The sequence below is a fragment of the Agelaius phoeniceus genome, chromosome 1, assembly GCF_051311805.1.
Source record: "Agelaius phoeniceus isolate bAgePho1 chromosome 1, bAgePho1.hap1, whole genome shotgun sequence".
Lineage (NCBI taxonomy): Eukaryota > Metazoa > Chordata > Aves > Passeriformes > Icteridae > Agelaius > Agelaius phoeniceus.
Window position 1 is genome coordinate 20,612,088 of NC_135265.1, and position 21,266 is coordinate 20,633,353.

Consider the following 21,266-nt stretch of genomic DNA (forward strand, 5'->3'; position numbering starts at 1 on the left):
CTACCCAAATATGTTTTTTATATTTCATAAAGGAAAGGCATTATTACTGCAGCACAAGTCATTCTCTGCACACATGGCTTTCCATGACAAGTCTCACTAAATAAACCAGAGAGAAGTATAGCAGAAAAGTGGTCCAAAGGAAGCTCCTTTCTGCCATCTTTCTAGATCAAAATTTTAGAAATATTTATAGCAATCTAAAAAACATTATCATCTTTTTGCCGTCAAGAATTTGCTCTGAGCCTACTGATGCCATTTTCCCGAGCCTTCTGTGACAAACCTCAGTGTTTCCATTAGAATGCACTGCAGGAAGGGTGAAGCACCTCTAACTTTTTTTCATGTCCATGCAGACCATGATACTTTCATGAAACTCAATGGCTTAACCCAGTGTCTCTGGAATTGTGAATAATAACATAAAGTAAAACAATGCTTGTGTGCTTAGTGGGCTCCAGGAACGTTTTCAGTATTTAAATAGATTTTGCTAAAGAAATAACAATATGCTATGTTGTGTACCTGTCATCATAGCAGAAAACCACATTTCAATGCTTGCTTTTTCTTTTTATTTTAAATAGCCATTAAATTTTACTTTAGTGACACAAATTATGCCTTTATCAAAAGGTTTTTTATTTGCTTGACATACCCGATGGAAGAATTAAAGGATCCTTTGTAGATTTTTCCTTTTTACAAATATAGCCAAGTTTCAGCTCACAGGGCTGGTTTTCCCATTTAGCATCTCTTCTGGGGTTTAGTACTGCACAGAGTTTTTCAGATTCAGGCTCAGGGCTTCCTTCATGGGATAAAAACCAAATTATTTTTATGTAGCACAGGGTTTATGTCAGCAGCTAAAAGAGCAATTTACTGATCACCTTTTCATGTGTCAATTATGGGCTCATTTCACTCCTACAATTATTTTTCTACCAGAGATAATGAAATGTAATTTAGAAGTACTCATCAAAATATTTCTTTTGATGCTTATTGCATAATTCACACTTTTGATTACAGAATAGTGGTCCTTTTTGCATGGCCCTTTGCAATTTGAATGCAGATTTGCTCCTTGCTGCAAGTAGAACCTCCTGACATCTCCTCACAATTGCTATCTCTCCTCTGCCTGCCTTTTCCACCAACACCCCCAGAGTTTTTCCAGACCATTTTTTTCCAGACCACTATCCCTGGGGAATGGTCAGTGTTTTCTTCTCAGACAGGCCCACAGTGTGATGAATTGCTTTTTTTTCCCTCTCCCCACAAAAGTTGCAACTTAATTCTGCAGTGAACTGGAAGTGTGTGGATTAGCTCCTGACCACAGCCCCTGTGTGGGGACACCGGAGCCCTGGGGCTGCGGGCTGAGTGACCTGAGAGCCAACCTCTTGGCCCTGCAAAGCTTGAGGAGTTTGACCAGCTCAACAGAAGGTAAAAAGTCTTGCACCAGACTCAGCAACCCTGGGCTTTCCCTTCATCTTCTGTGCAGGCGGCACCTCTGAGTCTTGGGAAGGCTGAAAGTTGGACTATGCCTGAATTTATTCTGAATTTGGTGCAACCAGCTGTTGCCATGGCAATAATTGACTTTCAAAGATAAACTGTCAATGCCATGAACTCTTGAATGAGAGGAGAAGAGTAAAAAAGCATAAGAAGTGAAGAGGAAGGCTTTGCAAGGGCAATGCTCAGGGGCAGCTGAGTCCTTGCAGGATGCAGGGTCTGATAACCCCGTGAAAGTTGTAGGGACAGAGGATTTCACTGGCTTGAAGGCATTCCCAGTATGACACAGCTCAACTAGGGTGTTTTACTTTATCTGCCTCTGATAGGAGATGAGGTTATTGAGGTCTTCTGCTTGAAATTCTGTGAGTTATATCTAGTGAAGAAAAGCATAATTCTCAGATTATAATTCCAAAAATTGTTTAAAAAGATTACTACCTGGTGCCCAGTTAAAGTATCTGAAGGGAAAGCCACCACTCCACTGCCAGCCACTGTTGAGATTCAGACTGTTAAGCCCAATCCAGAGAGGGGATCTCTTGCTGTCAATCAAATCTAGATAACCAAAAGAATTTAATTCTAATGAGATTTGCTAGGAAAACGTAGCATTTTTAAGTTTAAAAGAAGATAGTAAAAGTATGCCTAGTGATTGGTAAGCTCAGTGCAGAATTCATGTTTACTGGTAATAAACTCAGAGGGTTTTTCTGTAGATAGAGTGTAGAGAATTGAAAAAGGTTATTTTACATATTTTACCTATTTTACATATTTGTTTATCTGAACTTAATGCTATTCTACAGTTATAGATACACAATAAGTTTTGAAAAATGAAAGATTGAATTTCTATTATTAATAGTGTTATAAATTTTCTTGGTTGAGGTGCAATTGATATAGGACCTTTGTTCTATAGTGTGCATAAATGTATAATCTGTATAAAATTTATATTGTATTTCAAAACAACTATTTCATTAGATATACATGAAGAATACTGATTTATTAACACAAAATATAATCATAGAATGTAATTGCCATATAATGGCTGTCTCCTAAAATGTTTCTTTAATTCCCTTTTGTGGGATTTTTCTGATGCTTTCTGAGCTTGAGCTAATTTTTGCATATTTAGCTAGAAATCCTTAGATATTTTTTTATAAAATAATAATAATAATATAAATAATTTCAAATAGTAATTCCACAACTTACTGAAGTTCCATTGATAAAAAGCTTAATGTAATGTAATTTTGTTATTTCTAATTAGTGTACATACCATTTTCTTACATCAGCTATTCACTGTAATATGATTAAAGCATTGAAACATTTGTAATCAGTAAAAAAAACCTTTCAAAAGAGTTTTTACTGAATCTTGCTTATTAGTTCACCTCTAAGATATATTTGTTCATGTATCTCCGTGACGCTTAATAATTCTGCATTCTGTTGCTGACAGCTCTTCCTTGCTTGGTGCCATGTGAGAGCTGACTGGTGGTTTATCTGGTAGTAGGCTCCTGTCAAAGGATCTGTGTTCCAAAATCTGTCAATGTCTGTGTGAGAGAAAGGTGATTTAGTACCTTAGTTTGTCATAAACATTCTACACAAAGTGTTATGGCAAAATTTAACTGCAAGCTTATTTGTGAAATAACATTTTGGAGCAATTAAGGCTCAGACCCACAAGTTATCTTGATCTTTGTTAAGAAAAGAAGGTGTGTCATTGACATTATCAGTGATAAGCCTTTTATCCTTTATTTGCACTTTCCCCTTCAAATTTTATAACCTCCAGGAGAAAAAGAATATTGTAAAGAGGCCAATAAATCAAAACTGTGTCTTGGTCATTGTCTACCCTGAGAACGTGTTCAGAAGCTCATAGGCTATGCCCAAGTTTATTCTTGGCTGGAGCACAACTGAAATACAAACATTTGCAGTAATGAAACCTTTCTTGTGAAATTATGCCATAACTAATCACATTAACAATGCTATAGGCCTGGGGAAGAGCAGCTGGAAAGATGTCCAGTGGAAATGGACTTGGGGGTGCTGGTTGATAACCAGACAAAGGTCAGCCAGAGAGTGCCCAGGTGGCCAAGAAGGCCAACAGCATCTTGGCCTGTATCAGCAGCAGTGTGGCCAGCAGGAACAGTGATTGCCCCTCTGGCTATGCACTGGTGGGGCCACACCTCAAACACTCAGCTCAGTCTTGAGCCTGACTGCAATAAAGCACCACTGTGAATGGCATCTCAATTTTCAGGTGGTTCTATGCTGAAGAGAGTCATATTTAAAGCACACTGTTTTTTCCTCACTCAACTAGTGATGGACACATCCAGACACCTTTCAACCTTACTGCAGGCTATTAGCAAGTAGATTTGTTATTTCTCTCAGGAATGTTACTGCATGGAAAAGACATTTTTGGGTAAAATTTAGGCCACTGCAAGGTTTTTGCTTTCTGCATTAACAGTATCCCAATATTAATATATTTATGTAGCAGTGTTGTGTTGCAGGGTCTATGTCAGCATGTGGGACTTACTGGCAGCTGGACAGAACCCAAACAAGTGGTCCTCATCGAAGTTGGGAGTTGTTGCACACCAGAACAAACCATCTGACCTGCCAGCAGCTGTGCACTCAGCATACCATCTTCCACTCAAAAGGAAGGGGAAGGCACACGGAGCTCCATTGGAATTTCCTAACAGTGTAAACATGTCTGAGGGGGAAAAAGAGAAGTTTTAATGTAGCTTTGTGAGTATGGGTGTCCGTACTCTCCGTGACACTACGTGGAGAAAGCATGACAAGTGTTACAGCAGTGTAATTGGGGAACTGCTGTGACCAGCAATGTCTTCCACAGAAATTCTTGGTAGGTTTCACAATTTACCCTTTGCTTCTGGGGTATTTCATTAGCTGTACCAACTAGAGATTGAGCAGTTTCATGCTGTAGACAACTATTGAAAGAGCTGCAGTGATTTTTATCTCATATATAATATAGTATATATTAATATAACATATATATTATATATTATACGTAACAATATAATAATATAATATATATGTATTTATCTCATATATAATTTTCTAAAAATAATGTTATCTTTTTATCATGTGCCTTAACTTCCACTTCATGGGGCTTAATGTTGTGGGATTTTTTGGCATCTGAAATCTCATAGGGCAACTGAAGGTACTATGCATGGAATTATTTCCTTACATTTAATATTGATGTATTAAACTAGAGATTTTTTTCCCTTTCATCCAATAATACTAATACAATCTTGGTAGTAATAGTATGCAGCTAAATAAAGTGCTTTCATTGCAAAGTCACAGAATCATAGAATGGTTCAGGTTGGAAGGGATCACAGAGGATTATCAGGTCCAAGCCCCCATTTCAAGCAGGGCCATCCCAGAGCACATGGCCCAGCATGGTGTGCAGATGGCTGTTGGATATCTCCGGTGAGGGAAACTCCACAACATCTCTGGACAATCTGTTCCAGTGCTTGGTAAGAGAAGTTCTTCCTCTTGTTCAAGCAGAACTTTGTGTGCTTCAGTTTCTGCCCATTGTGTTATTGCTAGGCACCACTGGGAGGAGTGATTAACACTTACAATTTAAAAAAGACCTACATCCACATTTGCTTTAAAAGTAAAGAACAAAAAATATGCACATTATTTGCACATACTGTATTCTGCCTGAACCTAAGCAGCTATTTTTCTCTAGGATGGAGTGATACAGGCCTGAATAAATAAACAAATCATTCTCTATCCCACCATTGCTTCAGGGGGAAAAAGCTGGTACTAGGCTAAGAAGGGCAGAAAATAAAAGACCCTATCTTGATGGCAAACACGTAGATTCAATAAACCACCAAAAATAACCTTTAAACTTTACCTTCATAGCTTTGAGAGCACAAATTATCCATGGTTCCATAGATCTTCCATTTATCCTTTGCCTCTGATCTTGTTTTCAGCACAATATTTTCTCTTTTTTTGCCAGCACTGAGAAATAAATCTTCCCCTTGGAGTGCCAAGGCTGCATTTCTGCATTCCCATTTCTGGAGTTCACTTTTCTTGTTGCATGGGTACAGAGAAATTTTTGCCTGGTTTCTCTTGCTGGGCACTCCCAAGCACTGTGCAAATGCCATGCTCATTAACTGATGATCAGAGACCCACCTGAATTTTTGTAAGTCACTGCTTTTCTTGCAAGCAGCTGTTGTGACTGCCTCAGGACTCTGAGCAATTAAACAGAATTTAGTATCCTCATTGAATATTAAGAATACTTCCTTGTCTGTAAAACAAAGCATTCAGAATAACTGGTTAGGGTGAGCACATGGTAAAGGGAGCTTGTGAGGAGAAAAATGTGCTGTTTATTCTATGTTGATCTATGCTATGATTCTATTCTGACTCATGTCAGGAGGATGCAAATTTTTACAAGGATCAGATGGGATTTTCAAGACACGTTTCATTCTGAGAAGGAAAAGTAAGTACAGCTCAGTAAATACATGGGAACACAATACAGGGGAATAGGAACACAAAAACTACATTAAGACAGCTTCAAATATATGATTATAAAAATGGAATTTTATCTTCTTCTGAAATGCACATTTTGTTCAAGACTTACAAAAGAGACCTTTACTGAAAATTTGGAAGTTGGCCATCACTTTCATGCATTATAGATTTAGCTCCTGTGATATACATCTCCAAGGGGTCCCATTTGTGCCTAATGGAATTAGTGAGTGAGCCTTCTGTGACTCTTGCTCCTTCTGGAATTTACATGTTCTGTTATGGTTTGGGGATTTTTTTGGAAATAAAAACCATGTAATAGCGACTTGTTACCTTGCCTTGATCCACTATCCTTTCCTTAGCACATCTATCATAAGAAGTCAACCTAATTTGCACAATAAATCACAAGCATTGTCACAAGAACAAACACTGATATAGATATAGATACTGTATAGATACTGTAGGTGTGGGCCTGTGCATTGTGAGTGCCACACAAGGTAGTTTACACTCCCAAAGGGTAACAGGCAGCCTGATGTTGTAATCCATTGAGATTAGTAAACCCTGCTGGGAAGGGCTGTCCACAACTGCAGCTCTGCTGTGGCACACAAAGCAAACCCTCCTGGGCAAACAGCTGCATGATCCTAAAAATGTCAGGTAGCATGCAGCTCTCACTGGCTTTGGGTCATGAGGGATTGAAATTTGGACTACAAGGTATTCTAGGACCTATAGAACTGGAGGGAAAGGTTTTGCCCTTCAGCCCTCCGTGCCTCAAATTCACACCTGGATACAGAGATGCAGCATCACTGCCATGTCCATCTGAGAGAATAGCTCACAAGAGGCAGTGAGATTCCCCTCCACACACAAAAGTAAATTTTTAGGACAAGTGTAGGATGTTAGGGCAAGCCAATGTTGGGTAGTGAACAGAGGAGAAAGTCTCTGGGAAATTCTGGAAGGGTATGACAGAAAGAATAGTTCTTGAGCTCTTCCAGAATGTCCCTGTATTACTTCAACCAGCTCAGTAATATATAGGAGTTTCACTTCTGCAAATCTAAATTTAAAGCTGAGACTTAGTTTCTTCTTTCCTTGTCCATTTAGGCAAAAAGTTTTAAATATTATCAAGTCTTTAATTTCTTACTGCTCAGTAAATAAGTTCTTAGTGTAGTCCCATAAATACCATTGTCCCTCACTGAATTTTTGATCTAATAATAGGAGTTCTTGCTGGAAACTGTGAGGTTTCTGCTTTTGAGTCAGGTTCCCAGCTCACAGAGCAGGTGGGAGACCCCCTTTTTGCACAAGGTAATGCTGTCACAGCTCACATGGAACAGTGTCTGCTTTTGGAAGCTGTGATATGTATCCCACTCCACAAATCTAATGAACTGAAGGATAAAGTAAACACATCTTTGAAAATTATCAGCATACTTACTTAAAAAAGGGGCTGTGGTCTGTCTTTGGCCAACTTCAGAGCCTTAAGTATCCCTCTCATCTTTACTCTTATTGCTGGAGTAGTTATTCCACAGCTGTTCTTGACTCTCAAATATTTCCAATTTTCTTTTACTGGTTTCTTCTCAGCTGCATTGCTACACCTTACATCAGTCCACAAGTTCCACCTCATCCCACACAATCTCATACTAAGGCTAGGAGATCCACTATCTCCAAGTGCAACACCCTATTTAATTCCTTTATGCAACACCCTATTTAATTCCTTTATGCTTTTCATTTTTTTGTAAGTCAGTCACACATATAGACAAAGACTATGGGATACACTGTGAAGTCCATCTACTTTATAGTAGCAAACATAACCAATAAATAAGTTGTACCCAAAAGGCAATCTTTATTCACAGGTGTGACTCAGTCCTGACTTCTGATTCCCAGCTTTAACCCATTTTGAATATTCTCCTCTCTTTAAAAGTAAATCAACATCTCTGTATCTGTTTTGTGGAAACTTCTGTGGACCACTCCCATTAGCAGAAATATGAAATGTAGAGTAGTAAATCTATGTGAAACTCTTAAAGATTCTGAGAAACCAGCAAGACAACAAAGATGCCCACTTTCACATCCACTTTTGCAGGGGATAGTAAAATATAGACTCACCAAGTGTCGGAAAAGCGGTATGAACAAATGAGAGGAAAACTAAAACTGTAGAAAAGGTCAAGTTCTTCATTCTGTCTTCTTATTCACAAAGACATGAGATGAAATTAATTGCTGCAGTAGAGGTCCTTAAAGAATCAGCTGGTGCTGGCTCCTTCTCGGTTTCGGAGATTTTTAGTTGGAAAAGAAAACTCTGGGCTCTAAATAAGGAAATATCCTGTCACATGTGGTATTTTGAAATCTATAAATAATTACAAAATTCAAACTTTGCATCTGAAAGTGAAGTTTCCATCTATTCAAATGCAAGTGGCAAAGTTTGAACAGTTCAAGATCATTCCACTGAATTATTTGAACTTTCTTGGTTCTGGGCTGGAATTGTAACTTTCTGACCCTCAAAGACAAAGAAGCAGGGAGTGCACTTTAAATGGATGTATCTTAAATGTCAGATATATGTACCTGAGAAACTTAGAGAAAAATATATGCAAATTTCTTAGCCAGAAAGGTCTTCACTGCTGCAAAAGATATGTTGATTTAATTTACTGCAGTGAGCAATATTGAATATTTCAGTATGAAAAATTAACCCCCACGGGACAATTTAATTTTGCTCAGTCACTTGACAAAATGCATACACCTGCCTTTATCTATCTGGTGTATCTGCTAGTAGAACTAGTGTGCTGTTATTTCATGTGAATTTATCTTAGAAGAACCAAAAGAAATTAGCCAAATCTTTAAAAATCTTTCTGTGATTTTGGAAAAAACTGCCTTTCAAAATTATTTCCTTCATAAAGTACAAATGAACTTTAATACTTTATTCTTTCTTTGTACCAAGCATAAATGAGACAAGAATAGAGGAATAGTTTCAAATTTTACAAGTGAGCTTCAGCCATTTATTAAGTGGAAATGAACTACAGCTATGATGTACAACCTCTTAGTAATTTTGAAAAAAAGGGAGGAAAGAAATTCAACTGAAATTGCCCTTCACATTTTCTCTCATTTTTCTTGGCTTTATTATGAAGACAAATCTCACAGTATTTTCTGCAAGAGCAAAGCATCACTTAATAATAAAGAAGAAACTCATTCACACAATACAGTCTTTGGAGTTGTTTTATCAATAAAAAATATAAAACATTTAAATAATGATATTATGATGGATTTTTTCAGCTGTTTATTATTTTCATTTACTTTGCCTTTATCAGCCATCAAATAGCACAGAATCCAGTTCTCTATTAAAAAAAAAAAATTAAAAAGTGTATTATTTGTAACTTACATGAAGGGGAGAAAAGAAGATCAAGAGGACTGTCATTAAAAGTAGTTTGAGTAAAAAATGGCCTTTATTCCTTATCCTCTGCAATATGTTTTGTTTAATTGACATATCTATAAATTGTCAATCCAATCAATCCAATGTAACATCTCCTCTGCAGTTCTTATGCACTTTCTAAAGGTTTGCATTCCCAGAGATCCTTGAGATCTTTTTTTTTTTCTTCAGAATGCCATAGACAACAGAGAATTCCTAGAAAAACTTAAACATCTCAGTAAATCTCTAAAACATTTCACTAGCAAGGCACTGTTTCGTGCCCTTTTTACTGGCCTTGAATCATGGACACAGTGCCCAGTTGTCAATGCATTTATCAGAGAAGTGGAGGATAGTAAGCAAAGCTATCCTAAAATGAGTGATCAAGTGGAATAAAACCAGGAATGCATTATTTCAGAATTTATTTGGCAACTACTTTATTTTATAGTTTATTTATGAATTTTTTAGTCATATGCCTTGTTCACATTTCTGTGTCTCTTCCTGTCAGCCTCTTCTTTAAGGAAGAAGACTCATTGGATCAACAAACCATGTATCATCTCCACATGCTAATTAAACACTGAAATGTTATTGTGTAATATGTAGATTGTTTATTGATATAGTCTCATGTTCATAATTGATAAAAAACATTCAAAGTCATAGAATAAGACTGTATGTAAAGATTTATTTGTTTTGCAAAATTCAAGTTGAAGCCATGAATGAAGGACAAGTATTTGGATCTCATTTATAATACCATCACGAGGAAGAAATTTGTGTTAAGGGTCTAAGACAAGGGCAGCAATGGGGACAAACAATTCATGTAAATCTCTGGATGTTTATTCCAAACATCCCTTAAGTAACAGTGTGCATGCTTCAGAACAGTAAGGTGAGATACTCTCAAAGTGCAGGAACTAGGGCTGAGTGCTTTGCAAAGAGCATTCAGTGTTAGTTTTGACTCTGTATGTGATGCTGTCACAAATTCCTGAATAAGTAACCCATAACTTTTAAAATCTAAAGTTCTGTTATTGTTCTTACTTGCTTGATTAGCCATTTTGCACAGTTCTAAGTCAATAAATACCTGAGAGTATTTATTGAGGAGCATACAGCAATAGTTCCTAATCTTTACCAAAGAAATAATTGCCAATTTTACTTCATAGTAAAAGTTACGTGCACCTAAGAGACACTAAGGTTTCCTTTTGTTCAGCTATATTTTTTTCAGCTTAACCATTGAGTTTGGCTGTGTTATCCCATCAGACATGACTGTGTTCATTTTCTTCGTTGCTGGTAGCATCATTTCCATTGTCCCCTGAACTTAGGGCACGGGTGTATTCCAGCTGCCTGCTGCTCCGCCCCACCTCTCTTCCAGTTCCACTTCCAATTTTGCTTTTGAACAAGAAATAAATCATGAAGCCCACCCCCAATAAAATTATGAGGACCAGAATAAGTAGTATCCACATATTCAGGTGACCACTGGCTTTGTTCTTTTTGGCATCTGTAAATAAATAAAAAGTAAATAGAAATGAATGAGCTGTAGCCACAAATAAATATAAGACTATTGAAAACAATAATTTCTTCCTTAATTACCAGGTGGAAAATCTATTGTAATTTCTCTGTGTCAGTCTTCCTCATAGATATTTCCAAAAGGAGGATCTTACAAAAGGAGGATCAGACAGGGGGTGATCAATTTGCCAAGTAACTTGATTATTTTGGGATTCCCTAAGGGTCTTGCAGCTACTGATAAATTAGGCTGGGAAAAAATTCAATGGCAACTAAGTAAATACAGCTCATACTAAAAAAAAAAAGAAATATATATATAAAACTAAATAAATAGTATTAAATTTAAGTGCATATCTTTGAAATTAATTGGAAGGGAAAAAAAATCCTACCTTCCATATCTCCAGCTGCTTTAAGAATAGCTGTCAAAGAAAAAGACAAATGTTTAGTCAAAATCTAGAAAGGTCGCATTTTCTTCCTGACAGTTTGATATTAGCAAAAGGTCTGGTAACCTGCACATCATCATCACTTCTGGAAACACATCTGCTAAATTAGGAGAGCTGAAAAGGCACAAAAGATTTTTAACCCCATATTCCCTTCAATAAAACTGCAGTGTTTTGCATATTCAATCCCCCTTCTTGCTTCTTTTTTAATAACCAGAATATCTCCAAGCTAAGTAGTAGTGGGTCCTGACTTTTTCAAGAGGACTCTTCTCCCTGATTAATTAACCTTGCCCTTTCCACCGGGTCTTGTGGAGTCTGGGAAAACCTGATTGACTGCTGAGGACAGTTGAGCTTTCCTGTATCACACACAACTCTTTTGAGACGCAGCAGGTCTTAATTTACCATAATTTACTTGCATCTATAATTACACGTATAAACTCAAGCTTTCTAGTGCAGCTTTTCCTGGCTGTGCACAGAGGGCGCCGTCTGCAAGGCTTTTCCCGGCCAGATGGCTGGGTGATGCTGGGAGCTGCAGGATGATGCTGAATGATGCTGGGTGATGCTGGAAGCTGCTGGGAGCTGTTGGGAGCTGCTGAATGATGCTGGGAGCTGCTGGGAGCTGCTAGGAGCTGCTGGATGATGCTGGGTGATGCTGGATGATGCTGGGAGCTGCTGGATGATGCTGGATGATGGCCATGGCTCTCCCCGTGGGCAGCGGGAGCCCAGGGATGCTCCAGGAGCTGGGCTGCTGCAGCAGAGCCAGGGCAATGCATTGGGCTCTGTGTGTTTGTGAGCACGAATGAGAAGCAGCTGTTAAATTTGTCTCTCAAAAGGGCACAGAGCTGGCTGAAATGGAATAAACACCCGTTCTGCTGGGGAAGCTGGTGTCAGGGAATAAATACCCTCTGTACCCTGGCATTGTGCATCAGGGCCACTCACAGTGAAACCCATCAAACCAAGTGTGTGGTGATAGTGAGTTTCTGCTTTCTGATGTCTGGCAGCAAAGAGCTGACATTCAGTAGTGTCTGTTGCCTGCAAAGAAAACTAGACATTGTCCTAAAAGCAGATTTTTCCTTTCAAGAGCATGCCCTGAACAGTGCTGTGATTGCTGCTTCCCCCACCAGCTGCAGGTTTGCTTTGGTGGGGGAAAGGACTGAACCTCAGAAACATCCTGAACCTTGGGGTTGTGAAACAGGGCAGGAAATTGGACTTTTCCGCAGAATTAACAGTTAAACTCCAAAATACCACATGCTTGCTTGGCTCACAATATTCTGATATTTCTACTTCCTGACTAAAGCAGATGGTGCTCAGTTATACAGAAATACAATATTAAAAAAAAAAAAAAAAAGCTAACCAAAACACTTCTACTCTTTTCAAAGGTCACTATATGCTCTCTGGATTGCACTTCCGCTCCTATTTAAACAGAATTGCTTCATCCATCTCTTGCTGGAACAGCATGTATCATGGCATAGCAAGAGGAAGGATAGCAAATTATTGATGCCACTCTTGTTGCATAGAAAGAAAATAGGAATTTCAGTAGAAAAAAAAATGTGTTTATGTTAGAGGGGAACAAAAAAATAAAGAAATTTGGGGTTTTTTTGGGAAATATTTAAGTAAGAAAATACAGAGTAAGAAAATCTGAGGTTATGAAGCTAGAAAACATAAACAGGGCTAACAAAAAACAATACACTTGGTATTATTTTTGTCTGAACATTGAAAAATGTTTCAGTCCTTTGCAACACTCATATCGTGCTATTACTACTGAAATAAAACTATAAATGGAAAGAGGGAATATTAAAGAAGTCACTTACTCTTTGGTTTCTTACAAATAAAGCCCTTTTGGGAAGAGCAGGGCAGGACACTCCAGTAGCCCGTGGCTGCAGACAGCTCCACACAGAAAGCCAGCTCGTCCCCCGAGGGCTGCCCCTCAGCCCAGTTGACAAAGTCTAAGGCACTGTTGTCTTGCCAAAGCAGCTGCCCTGATGTGGCAAATGTTAATATCAATACTACTAGATCCACAGGTAAGGTCTTCATCTTACTGGATATTGACATAATATTACTTTCTTCAGCCTATAAAGCAATACTGCTTTCTTCAGAAATTCCACCCGTGGTTGGTTTTTTTTGATGCATTTTATCCCATTTGATTCTTGTCTCAACAACAATATAATAGCTTTCCCAAATTATGATTTGCAGATTTATCAGTTATAATAATACCACAGTTATAATTTATATTTCTCCATATGTTCGCCTAGGATATTAAAATTTCAAACTGAAAAAATTAAATTCAGAATTTTTATAAAAAATTTCTCAATTATTATTTCATCACCACTCAGTGAAAATCAAGCAGCTTTTACTGTAATGCTGATCATACTTTTAGTTAAAGTTAAAACTTTTTTAATAAACTCTAAAAAAAATTTTTTGATGCTTCAATGGGCTTAAAATAATCTAAAATAAAACCCTTTCTGACTGCTTGTAGTCTGATAACAGTGTTTTCTTCCACATGCATATTTTCTACTGCATGCTTTAGCAAGAGCCTAGTTTTCTCCCTATAGAGTCACAGAGGATCTTGATATTGTGGGCTCAGGCTGGACTCCCACAGGTCTTCCCCAGCCAAGAGAAGATGAGAGCCAGTCAGGACTTTCTCACAGACCAGGAATAGGAGACAACCTCTGAGAGGACTCAGGTCTGAACTCCAACTCTACTTCATTTGGTTGCTTAAAACCTATTAATTTTATTAATATTTTTTCCATTTAATAAAGTCTGTTTATGGTTATTTATAGAATTTAAAACAGTTACCATTTACATTTCTGTATATTCCTATCCAGAAGCCACTTGTCTTGCTTGCATATAAATCTGCATGTTCTATTAAAAAGTTTGATTCATGCAGATCTTCTACAGAAGCCAACATACCACCTATAAAAAAAAGCCAGTAGAAGATGATTGAAGATATCCCCAACATAGTTGCAGATTTTGAGACAGGTTAAGGTTAATAAAAAAACCTCTCCCACTGGTAGGGAGTAAAGAAGGATTTAAATAGAGACCACAAGGTAGTGTCCAGCTGTGGGGGAGCAGCACAGACAGTGAGAGATCTTATCTAAGTGAAAGACACACAGAGAAGATGGAGAAGATGAAGACTTTTAAACAACAGGCAAGGTGCACTATGTTTTCAAGTGACTGGATGTTACTGTTCATAGGAATTATGAGTGATTATTCATTTGTTCTTCATGGTTTGACAGAGTAACATGTAGCATGAAATGCTGTGCAACAAACAAATCTGCAGTTCAAACCAATGTATTAATTTTTGTGGCAGTTGTGGTAGCGTAAGAGGGCTAAGAGGATCTAAAAAGGGATGAAACAAAGGATCCATTTATTTTCTCTTTCCTGGCATCCTGAGACATGCATGAGATAGCTGATGACTCAGCAGCAAAGGTGAAAGAGTTCCAAGGTACTGCTCCTGGTCTTGGCCAGGAACAGATGCCTCCAAGGAGAAGGAGGGAAGCATTTTCCCTCCCCAGGCTCTGCACTCTGCCAGGGAGCCTTGCTGATAGAGCAGGGGCTACCAGGCAGCACATTCAACCTCTTTTGGATCAACCCCTTTCAGATCACACAGCCCATGTTAAAAATGAGTGATTGGTATTATGATATTTACTTTGCCTATTGTGTAGAGAAAGATATGGAAAAGAAAGGATAAATCCAGAAAGAAGTGAGTTTTTTCAAATCACGTAAAATTTAAGATTTTACTAAAGAGAGAGATTTTTGTGAATGAAGAATTATAACAAGAAACAAGCACAGCTGGAAAAATAGAACAAGGAAATCAGCTTAAACACAACATAATTGAAAAGCACATAACAGTAAAAAATAAATGAGACATTTATTCCTTATTTTTAATATTTGTAGATTTTGCATTATTACTTTTCAAGATTTTTTCAAGACTTCTTTTTAATGTCAAGATTGAAGTTCTATATTTGGGTACAAATAATAATTACCTGATTGAATGCACTGAGTCACAGACTGAGCCCAGCTCATTTCATTGGCATTGAAGTTATAGCAGTGGCTTCGGAAAGGAATCCAAGATATGTGATCAGATTCAGGACATTGTCCAACATCCTGGGGGGGATCAGAAGGAACTACATCTAGAAGAAATGAGATATTATAAATACTTTTTCATTCAGTAAGGATTGCAGTTCTTCATATATGAAATCAAACATTAAAACCACCTTATCTTAAAAGAGTTTAAAGTATTTTTTGGCACACAGCGCTAGAATTATCAGTGTCTAAGTCAAGAGTGATAATGAGGATCAGGACTGGTCAGCTGTGAGAGGATGACTCAGTGTGAATCTGTGCTCTTCTCTGTTACTAACTAAATCAAACTTGGACTGTTTCAAGGATACTTGAGTGTTCAAGAATTTTGGTTCTCGTTTGTTTTGTTATAATCCCTAGAAAACTCCCAAACTCTCAAAAAGTTTAAGTAAGTTTTATTTAAAATGAAGTATCATATAATAGAAATGCCCCATTTAATATTTTCCTCAAGAGAACAATCCAAATTTCTGAACATCTTTATATCTGACAAAGCATAGAGTAATCTGAGGCTCATTGATAATTTATGTAGTAACCCCTCATTTTCCTACAAGCAATGACATTATGAAAAGAAAAGGCAACATTGTCACTTAGTACTTGTGGTTTTAAAACAAAAGTTGCAAATTAACAGCTTTGAAGTCCAAAGCTGGGCCCAGAAAAGAAAAGAAAAAACAACCAACTAATTAAAAAACCCACAAAATCTCCAACCCAAAACAAAAACAAACCCAAAACTCCCCAAATAAACTGAGTTTCCATTAAGTGTGTGTCACTGGAGCTAACAGATGTTATTCTAATACAAATGAGAAAGCAAAAATCCAGTCCCATCCTGAGGTTTGCCTGTAGTTTTATTGTGTAGTATTCTTCCCATACAAACCCTATGAAGTATGAACTTATTTTAGGGCCAATTACAGACCCTTTCTAATCAGATACAACTCTTTCTCCTATATCCAGTTTTTGGAATCCAATAGCAATGAAGTAACAACCATTGTAGGAATGATGTGTTTATATTGAAGAAATGAAATTCATTTTATACTCAGTGGAATTCACTGATTACTGACCTTCCCATAAAACCTCTGTCAGCAAAACACTTTACATTCTAGACTCAATGTGAGATGCCTGATGTTCCCACAACCTCTATGATCTGTCTGCCTGCCCCCATGGCAGCTATCACTCCAGTCCAGTAAAATGGCAAGATCTTGGCTGGTGAATGCCAACTCCATCAAAATAACACATTTTCATGCAAAATAAATGTATTAACCGTACATACCCAGCCTTATTATTCTTGATATATACTTAGAAATTTCTAATTCAGGCAAAGCAGACAAAGCAAGGTTTCTGCCATAAAACCAAAAGTCATTGCCATTGCTTACCCTCAGATTTTTTGCAGACAGAAAGATGTTTCTCATTACAACGTGCTGTTTTCCATTTCCCAGAGAGTGATAGATAGACACAGGCTGTTTTCTGTTTTGGTTCTCCATAGTCCCACTTAGAAAAGCTTACTTTCCTTTTATTGGTCCATCTATAATATCCATAATTCTGAAATTGAAACAGACACTTGACCTAACTTTTGTAAACTCTTGTCTGCTGTTTCACCTAAATGCAGTCATACAGAAGCACATTTTCAAAGTGATACAGGCAGCTCAGTTTGTGTATCTGTCCTAGTACTGTTAAAATACTGGTTGAATCAGGACTCAGCAACATAAAAGCCAGACACAGCAGGATGGCTCCCATGCTGGAACAGCCCATGGAATTGTTTCAAAGGCTAAATAATGCTCCCTGGGGACTCAGTCCCTTGTCAGACAATATTGTAAGGTGGAATCACCATCCCAGAAGAGTCAGATCTCCAGGAAAAGCAGGAAGACCATGAAGAAGCAGGAAGACCAAGAACATGAAACCAGTGGAAAGCTCAGGTGGAAATGGATCTCAGAGTTGGCTATCAGACAAGGATTCTAAGCTCCAGCAGTTTTGAGGAGAAACATTCAGGAGTAAACTGCAGCCATCACTATGAGGAACTAGAGAAAATTATTACTTTGTGAGAAGCAAAAGAGAAATATGTCAAGCAGGAATTCTTGAGTCTTTGTTTAGTCTTTCTTCCTCCTCCCCTTTTTTCCTTTCCACGAAGAATCAGAAGAATTACAAGGAAAAGGGAAAAGACACAGACAATATATTGCTGGCAATAAAAAGAGGGGGATAAGATGTGATCTCACTGCAGTGTCTAGCTGTGTCAAGAGGGATGCCAGGTGCACAAGGTCATACTGAGCTTGGCATCATCAGGGCAAGGTCACTCACTGCCTGGGGAAAAGGAGGAACCACAAAGCTTGACCCTGCAAGATCAAGGATGGCTTGTTTATAAGTACCAGGGGACTGTCTGGTGATTCAAGCTTAATCAAAATGAGATTTTAGCTGCTTTCTAAATCATATTGCTATGACTAAAAACAACCAACTTTTGTGTCAAGTGGACTTAAACACTACTATTTTGGTTTGGGTAGAGATGCCCTGTGGACTTTTGCTAGTGGAAGGATTTCTTTTAAGGTTGGTGACTTCCCATCACTTATGTGAGCATTTTTTTTCTGATGGAGGAAGAGATGACACTGTTAGAACTGTGGAAATATGTACTGTTCAGGAACAAGTTCATTTTATCAGACAATTTTTTCAGGCTTCTGAGGGGCTTTATCAGAGTGTTGCTGCATCATATAAGTGGAAATGCTATTTTTACACAATATTTATTATAACTATCCCTAGGGATACTGAATTTCAGACATGTTTTGCAGTGTTATATATCAGAGTGGAATCACAATTAGTAAAAACAATGAATAGTTAAGATGACTATTATTGATGAAGAAACTAATTTTTATTATCAAGGCAGTTTAGTCAGATCAAAGAACAATGAAATAGAAACATGATAATTTAGTGCATTTAGCAACTGCATATTCAGTGAGGAAGCTGAAGTTCAATTTTTCACTCAGTCACAGAGCTAATAAGAGTGATTGTCACTTGAGTGTTGCCTTACAAAGAAGTGGGCCTGGATCTCAGTATTCACTACATCTGGTGCAATATAGCTTTTACTGATTTTAAGCTTTAGGACCAGCAGGTATAACCAAGAGTGTGTGTTCAAAGGTGTGTGGTTTGGCCTATGAACCCTCTTGAACCAAAATGTAATGGAAAAGCTACAGCTGCCAATGATCATGAGGCACTAGCTCTTCTGACCATCTTGAACTCGTTGGGTAGGGGTCACCACTCCTAAAAATGGCCATCTGAAAGTTTACCAAATGTTTTTACCTAAGTTTCCAAGATTCACATAGAACTAGTAAAGAGAGTCCATCACCACCAAAGGTTCTCATCCTTCTCCATTGCTTAAAATGGAGTCTAATGATTTAAGATCAATGAATTTAAAAGATGTGAGACTGTCCACCATTCCTAGGTTTCTAAATCTGTTCATGCTATACATTTCCTGCTAATAGTAGCAGCATTTAACTTTCTCAGCTATTAATTTAATCTTACCGCATTGCTGTTGAGCCCAATCCATAAGGGCTCTCCATACTGCACTGCCTGCAGCACCAAGAATATATTACTGTAATAATCAAAAATGCTGGCAAGCTCTGAAGATTTCTCCTTGCATGCTTTTCTTGCTTCTTCCCAATTCATTTTAGAAGGAATGATTAAATAGCTGCTGTTACCATAGTGGACAAAATCGAAATCTGGAGCACTTGTGGGGTGAAACAGTTCAGGCTCTGTAGGAAAGAGGTACAAATTTGAAAGGAATAGGAGAAAACAGTGAAAATTTACTAGCTGCTGGATAGCAGTATTACTTTTAAGTAACAGATGAATATAACATGGCAGCACAAGCATCAAGTAACAGCATTTCTTACATAGAGCCAAAGAGATTTATTTTAATGGCGTTTGGAATTATTTTAAACTATGGTGTAAAAACACATTCAAGGATTAGAGAGAGGCAGAGCATGAGCTGTGTGTATCTATAGACAAAGACTGTCCAGATTAAATTATGCCAATACTAATTCCACCATGATCCTCCTCCCAAAGCTCTCCATGTCCCTCCACCACAGTGCAGGTGAAGTTTTTACCAGGCATGATGACAGGACGAAAATCTTCACACCACTTCAGTCTCAAAATAATGTCTTTCTAAAGAAATTTTATGACCATGCTGCTACATCCTTCCCTTGTAGGATGAAGTGAAAAAGGAAACTGTATTTGTACCTATAATTATATATGCAGAAGTAGAAGACAAGGGCCTAGAGGTAGTGATGGGGGCACAAGAAAAGATGCAAACTTTGTATTCAGTCATTGATGAGGATGCCCTGGCAATTTTTTTTGCTGGTGCCATCCTCATGCAGCTTTCTGCACTTGCATGGGACAGAGCTGTGAATCATCTGACCCAGCTGTGGCTTCTTCCTCTATTTTGCCTTGCTGCTCAGCAGTTCCCTGTTTTTGTTCCTGCAGACTCTGCAGTGCAGCTGTGCTCCGGATGTGTCTCCCACCCTAAGGCCCCATGAAGAAAACTGGAACTTTTGTCCTTCTGAGTATTGCTGTTCTTGTGATATGAAGGCCTTGCTAGAGACTGATGAGCAAACCAATCAGTTTAATTGGCCCCGGTTGACCCCCAGCTGGAGGTCACTGAGGGATTTGTCTTTTTGTATTGTATTTGCAAAATAATTGCATTCAGGTCTCTGTGATAGTTGGGTAAAGCACAGATGGTTACACATTTCTGTTAATAGAGAAAACAGGCATTTTGAAGGCAGAGACCTTCTAGGAACCTGGTTTGGGCATTTTTCTTATGATTAAGAAGGTGAATCCTATCTTCAAAGCATCTGCGTGCCAGGCACATGATTTAAGTGTGGGTGTCTGCAGCGTAGGTGAGGTCAGCTTCTCTGAGTTGTAATGGTTGCATTGTTCAGTAAATGTTTTGCAACAAAAGAAAAAAAAGTGGAAAATAAAACTTACCGCTGTCCATCTGGCAAATATAGCTTTTATTATGCTGGCAGTCAGTATTTTCCCATAATCCTGCATGATCTACAGATCTTCTTGTCATTGCAATACAATCAGTCTGGGGAAAAAATGAAAAATAGAATTGTTGCTGATAAAATGCAAAATTTCCGGCAAAATAATAGAAATAGGTGTGAGGAGAAAAATTTAATAGCTTTGTCTTCTAGTTTTCTGGTTCTTTTCATGCACTGCTTGTTGGAAATTAAATGTATTCTATTATATATCTTGAGCAAATGTACTTTCATTGGCAGATTGCCGCAAGAACTTTTATCCATTAATTAAAATTCCTTGGAATGTATTGAAGCTGTTTTTACTATGGAGTTAATGGTAATCGGTACTGAATTTGTTGGAGTTTCATTTGGATTTGCATCATACAAGGAAAAACAATAAACCAGAATAAAAAGCACAACTAGTAACACTGAATATTTTCACTAAAATACAATAATTATAAAAAGTGTAATTAATTCTAGCAGTAAAGATTCCTTTTCTGCATTTCTAGACTTTGACAAAGGAGATAAGGCCTAGATACTAAACAGGCCTATTAATTTCTGATTAAAGCTTTAAAAATTTGATCTTTGAAATTTCCATTCACTTCTGCTTTAAGCCATTAAGGATCAGATCTTTGCTGAGACAGAAGTCAGGCTGGTATACTCAAACATTATGTCATTTATGTTATGCATTTTCTGATTTATTTGTTTACCTCTATTGTAATATACTTCCAGTCAACCACCATGAAATTATCTCTGAATGGGAATCCTGGGGCCCAATTTGAATAGTCAAAAATGCTTCCGTCTGTCCAGAGATATGTATTCTCACTGTTAATGTCATTCAGCCCAATCCATGTTTCATTGGCAACATCCTTTAGGTGGAAGGTGAGGAAAGCTGATAGAAAATAGATTTAAAAATAAAATAAAAAGTACCTGAAGAGTTTCCTTTTTTTCAAATTCCACGTA

The 21,266-nt window shown here is 37.7% G+C and overlaps 2 protein-coding genes across 3 annotated transcripts in view; both read right to left on the minus strand.

The window, feature by feature from the left end:
- Nucleotides 1-8,171, minus strand: part of LOC129130959 (macrophage mannose receptor 1-like) — a 31,679-nt gene extending 23,508 nt beyond the window's left edge. For both annotated transcript variants that reach the window (XM_077174207.1, XM_054649669.2), the window contains exons 1-6: nucleotides 8,014-8,171; nucleotides 5,312-5,707; nucleotides 3,971-4,144; nucleotides 2,838-2,996; nucleotides 1,906-2,019; nucleotides 638-784 (exon numbers count right to left, since the gene is read on the minus strand). In XM_077174207.1, the coding sequence (XP_077030322.1) occupies nucleotides 638-784; nucleotides 1,906-2,019; nucleotides 2,838-2,996; nucleotides 3,971-4,144; nucleotides 5,312-5,707; nucleotides 8,014-8,083 (1,060 nt within the window). In that variant the 5' untranslated portion in view covers nucleotides 8,084-8,171. The remainder of the gene's footprint in view (nucleotides 1-637; nucleotides 785-1,905; nucleotides 2,020-2,837; nucleotides 2,997-3,970; nucleotides 4,145-5,311; nucleotides 5,708-8,013) is intronic.
- A 1,535-nt stretch (nucleotides 8,172-9,706) lies between these two features.
- Nucleotides 9,707-21,266, minus strand: part of LOC129130987 (macrophage mannose receptor 1-like) — a 33,215-nt gene continuing 21,655 nt past the window's right edge. The window contains exons 21-29 of the mRNA XM_054649714.2: nucleotides 21,014-21,195; nucleotides 20,272-20,374; nucleotides 18,814-19,043; nucleotides 16,683-16,848; nucleotides 15,222-15,368; nucleotides 14,032-14,148; nucleotides 13,047-13,214; nucleotides 11,185-11,214; nucleotides 9,707-10,790 (exon numbers count right to left, since the gene is read on the minus strand). Of these exons, the coding sequence (XP_054505689.2) occupies nucleotides 10,549-10,790; nucleotides 11,185-11,214; nucleotides 13,047-13,214; nucleotides 14,032-14,148; nucleotides 15,222-15,368; nucleotides 16,683-16,848; nucleotides 18,814-19,043; nucleotides 20,272-20,374; nucleotides 21,014-21,195 (1,385 nt within the window). The 3' untranslated portion in view covers nucleotides 9,707-10,548. The remainder of the gene's footprint in view (nucleotides 10,791-11,184; nucleotides 11,215-13,046; nucleotides 13,215-14,031; nucleotides 14,149-15,221; nucleotides 15,369-16,682; nucleotides 16,849-18,813; nucleotides 19,044-20,271; nucleotides 20,375-21,013; nucleotides 21,196-21,266) is intronic.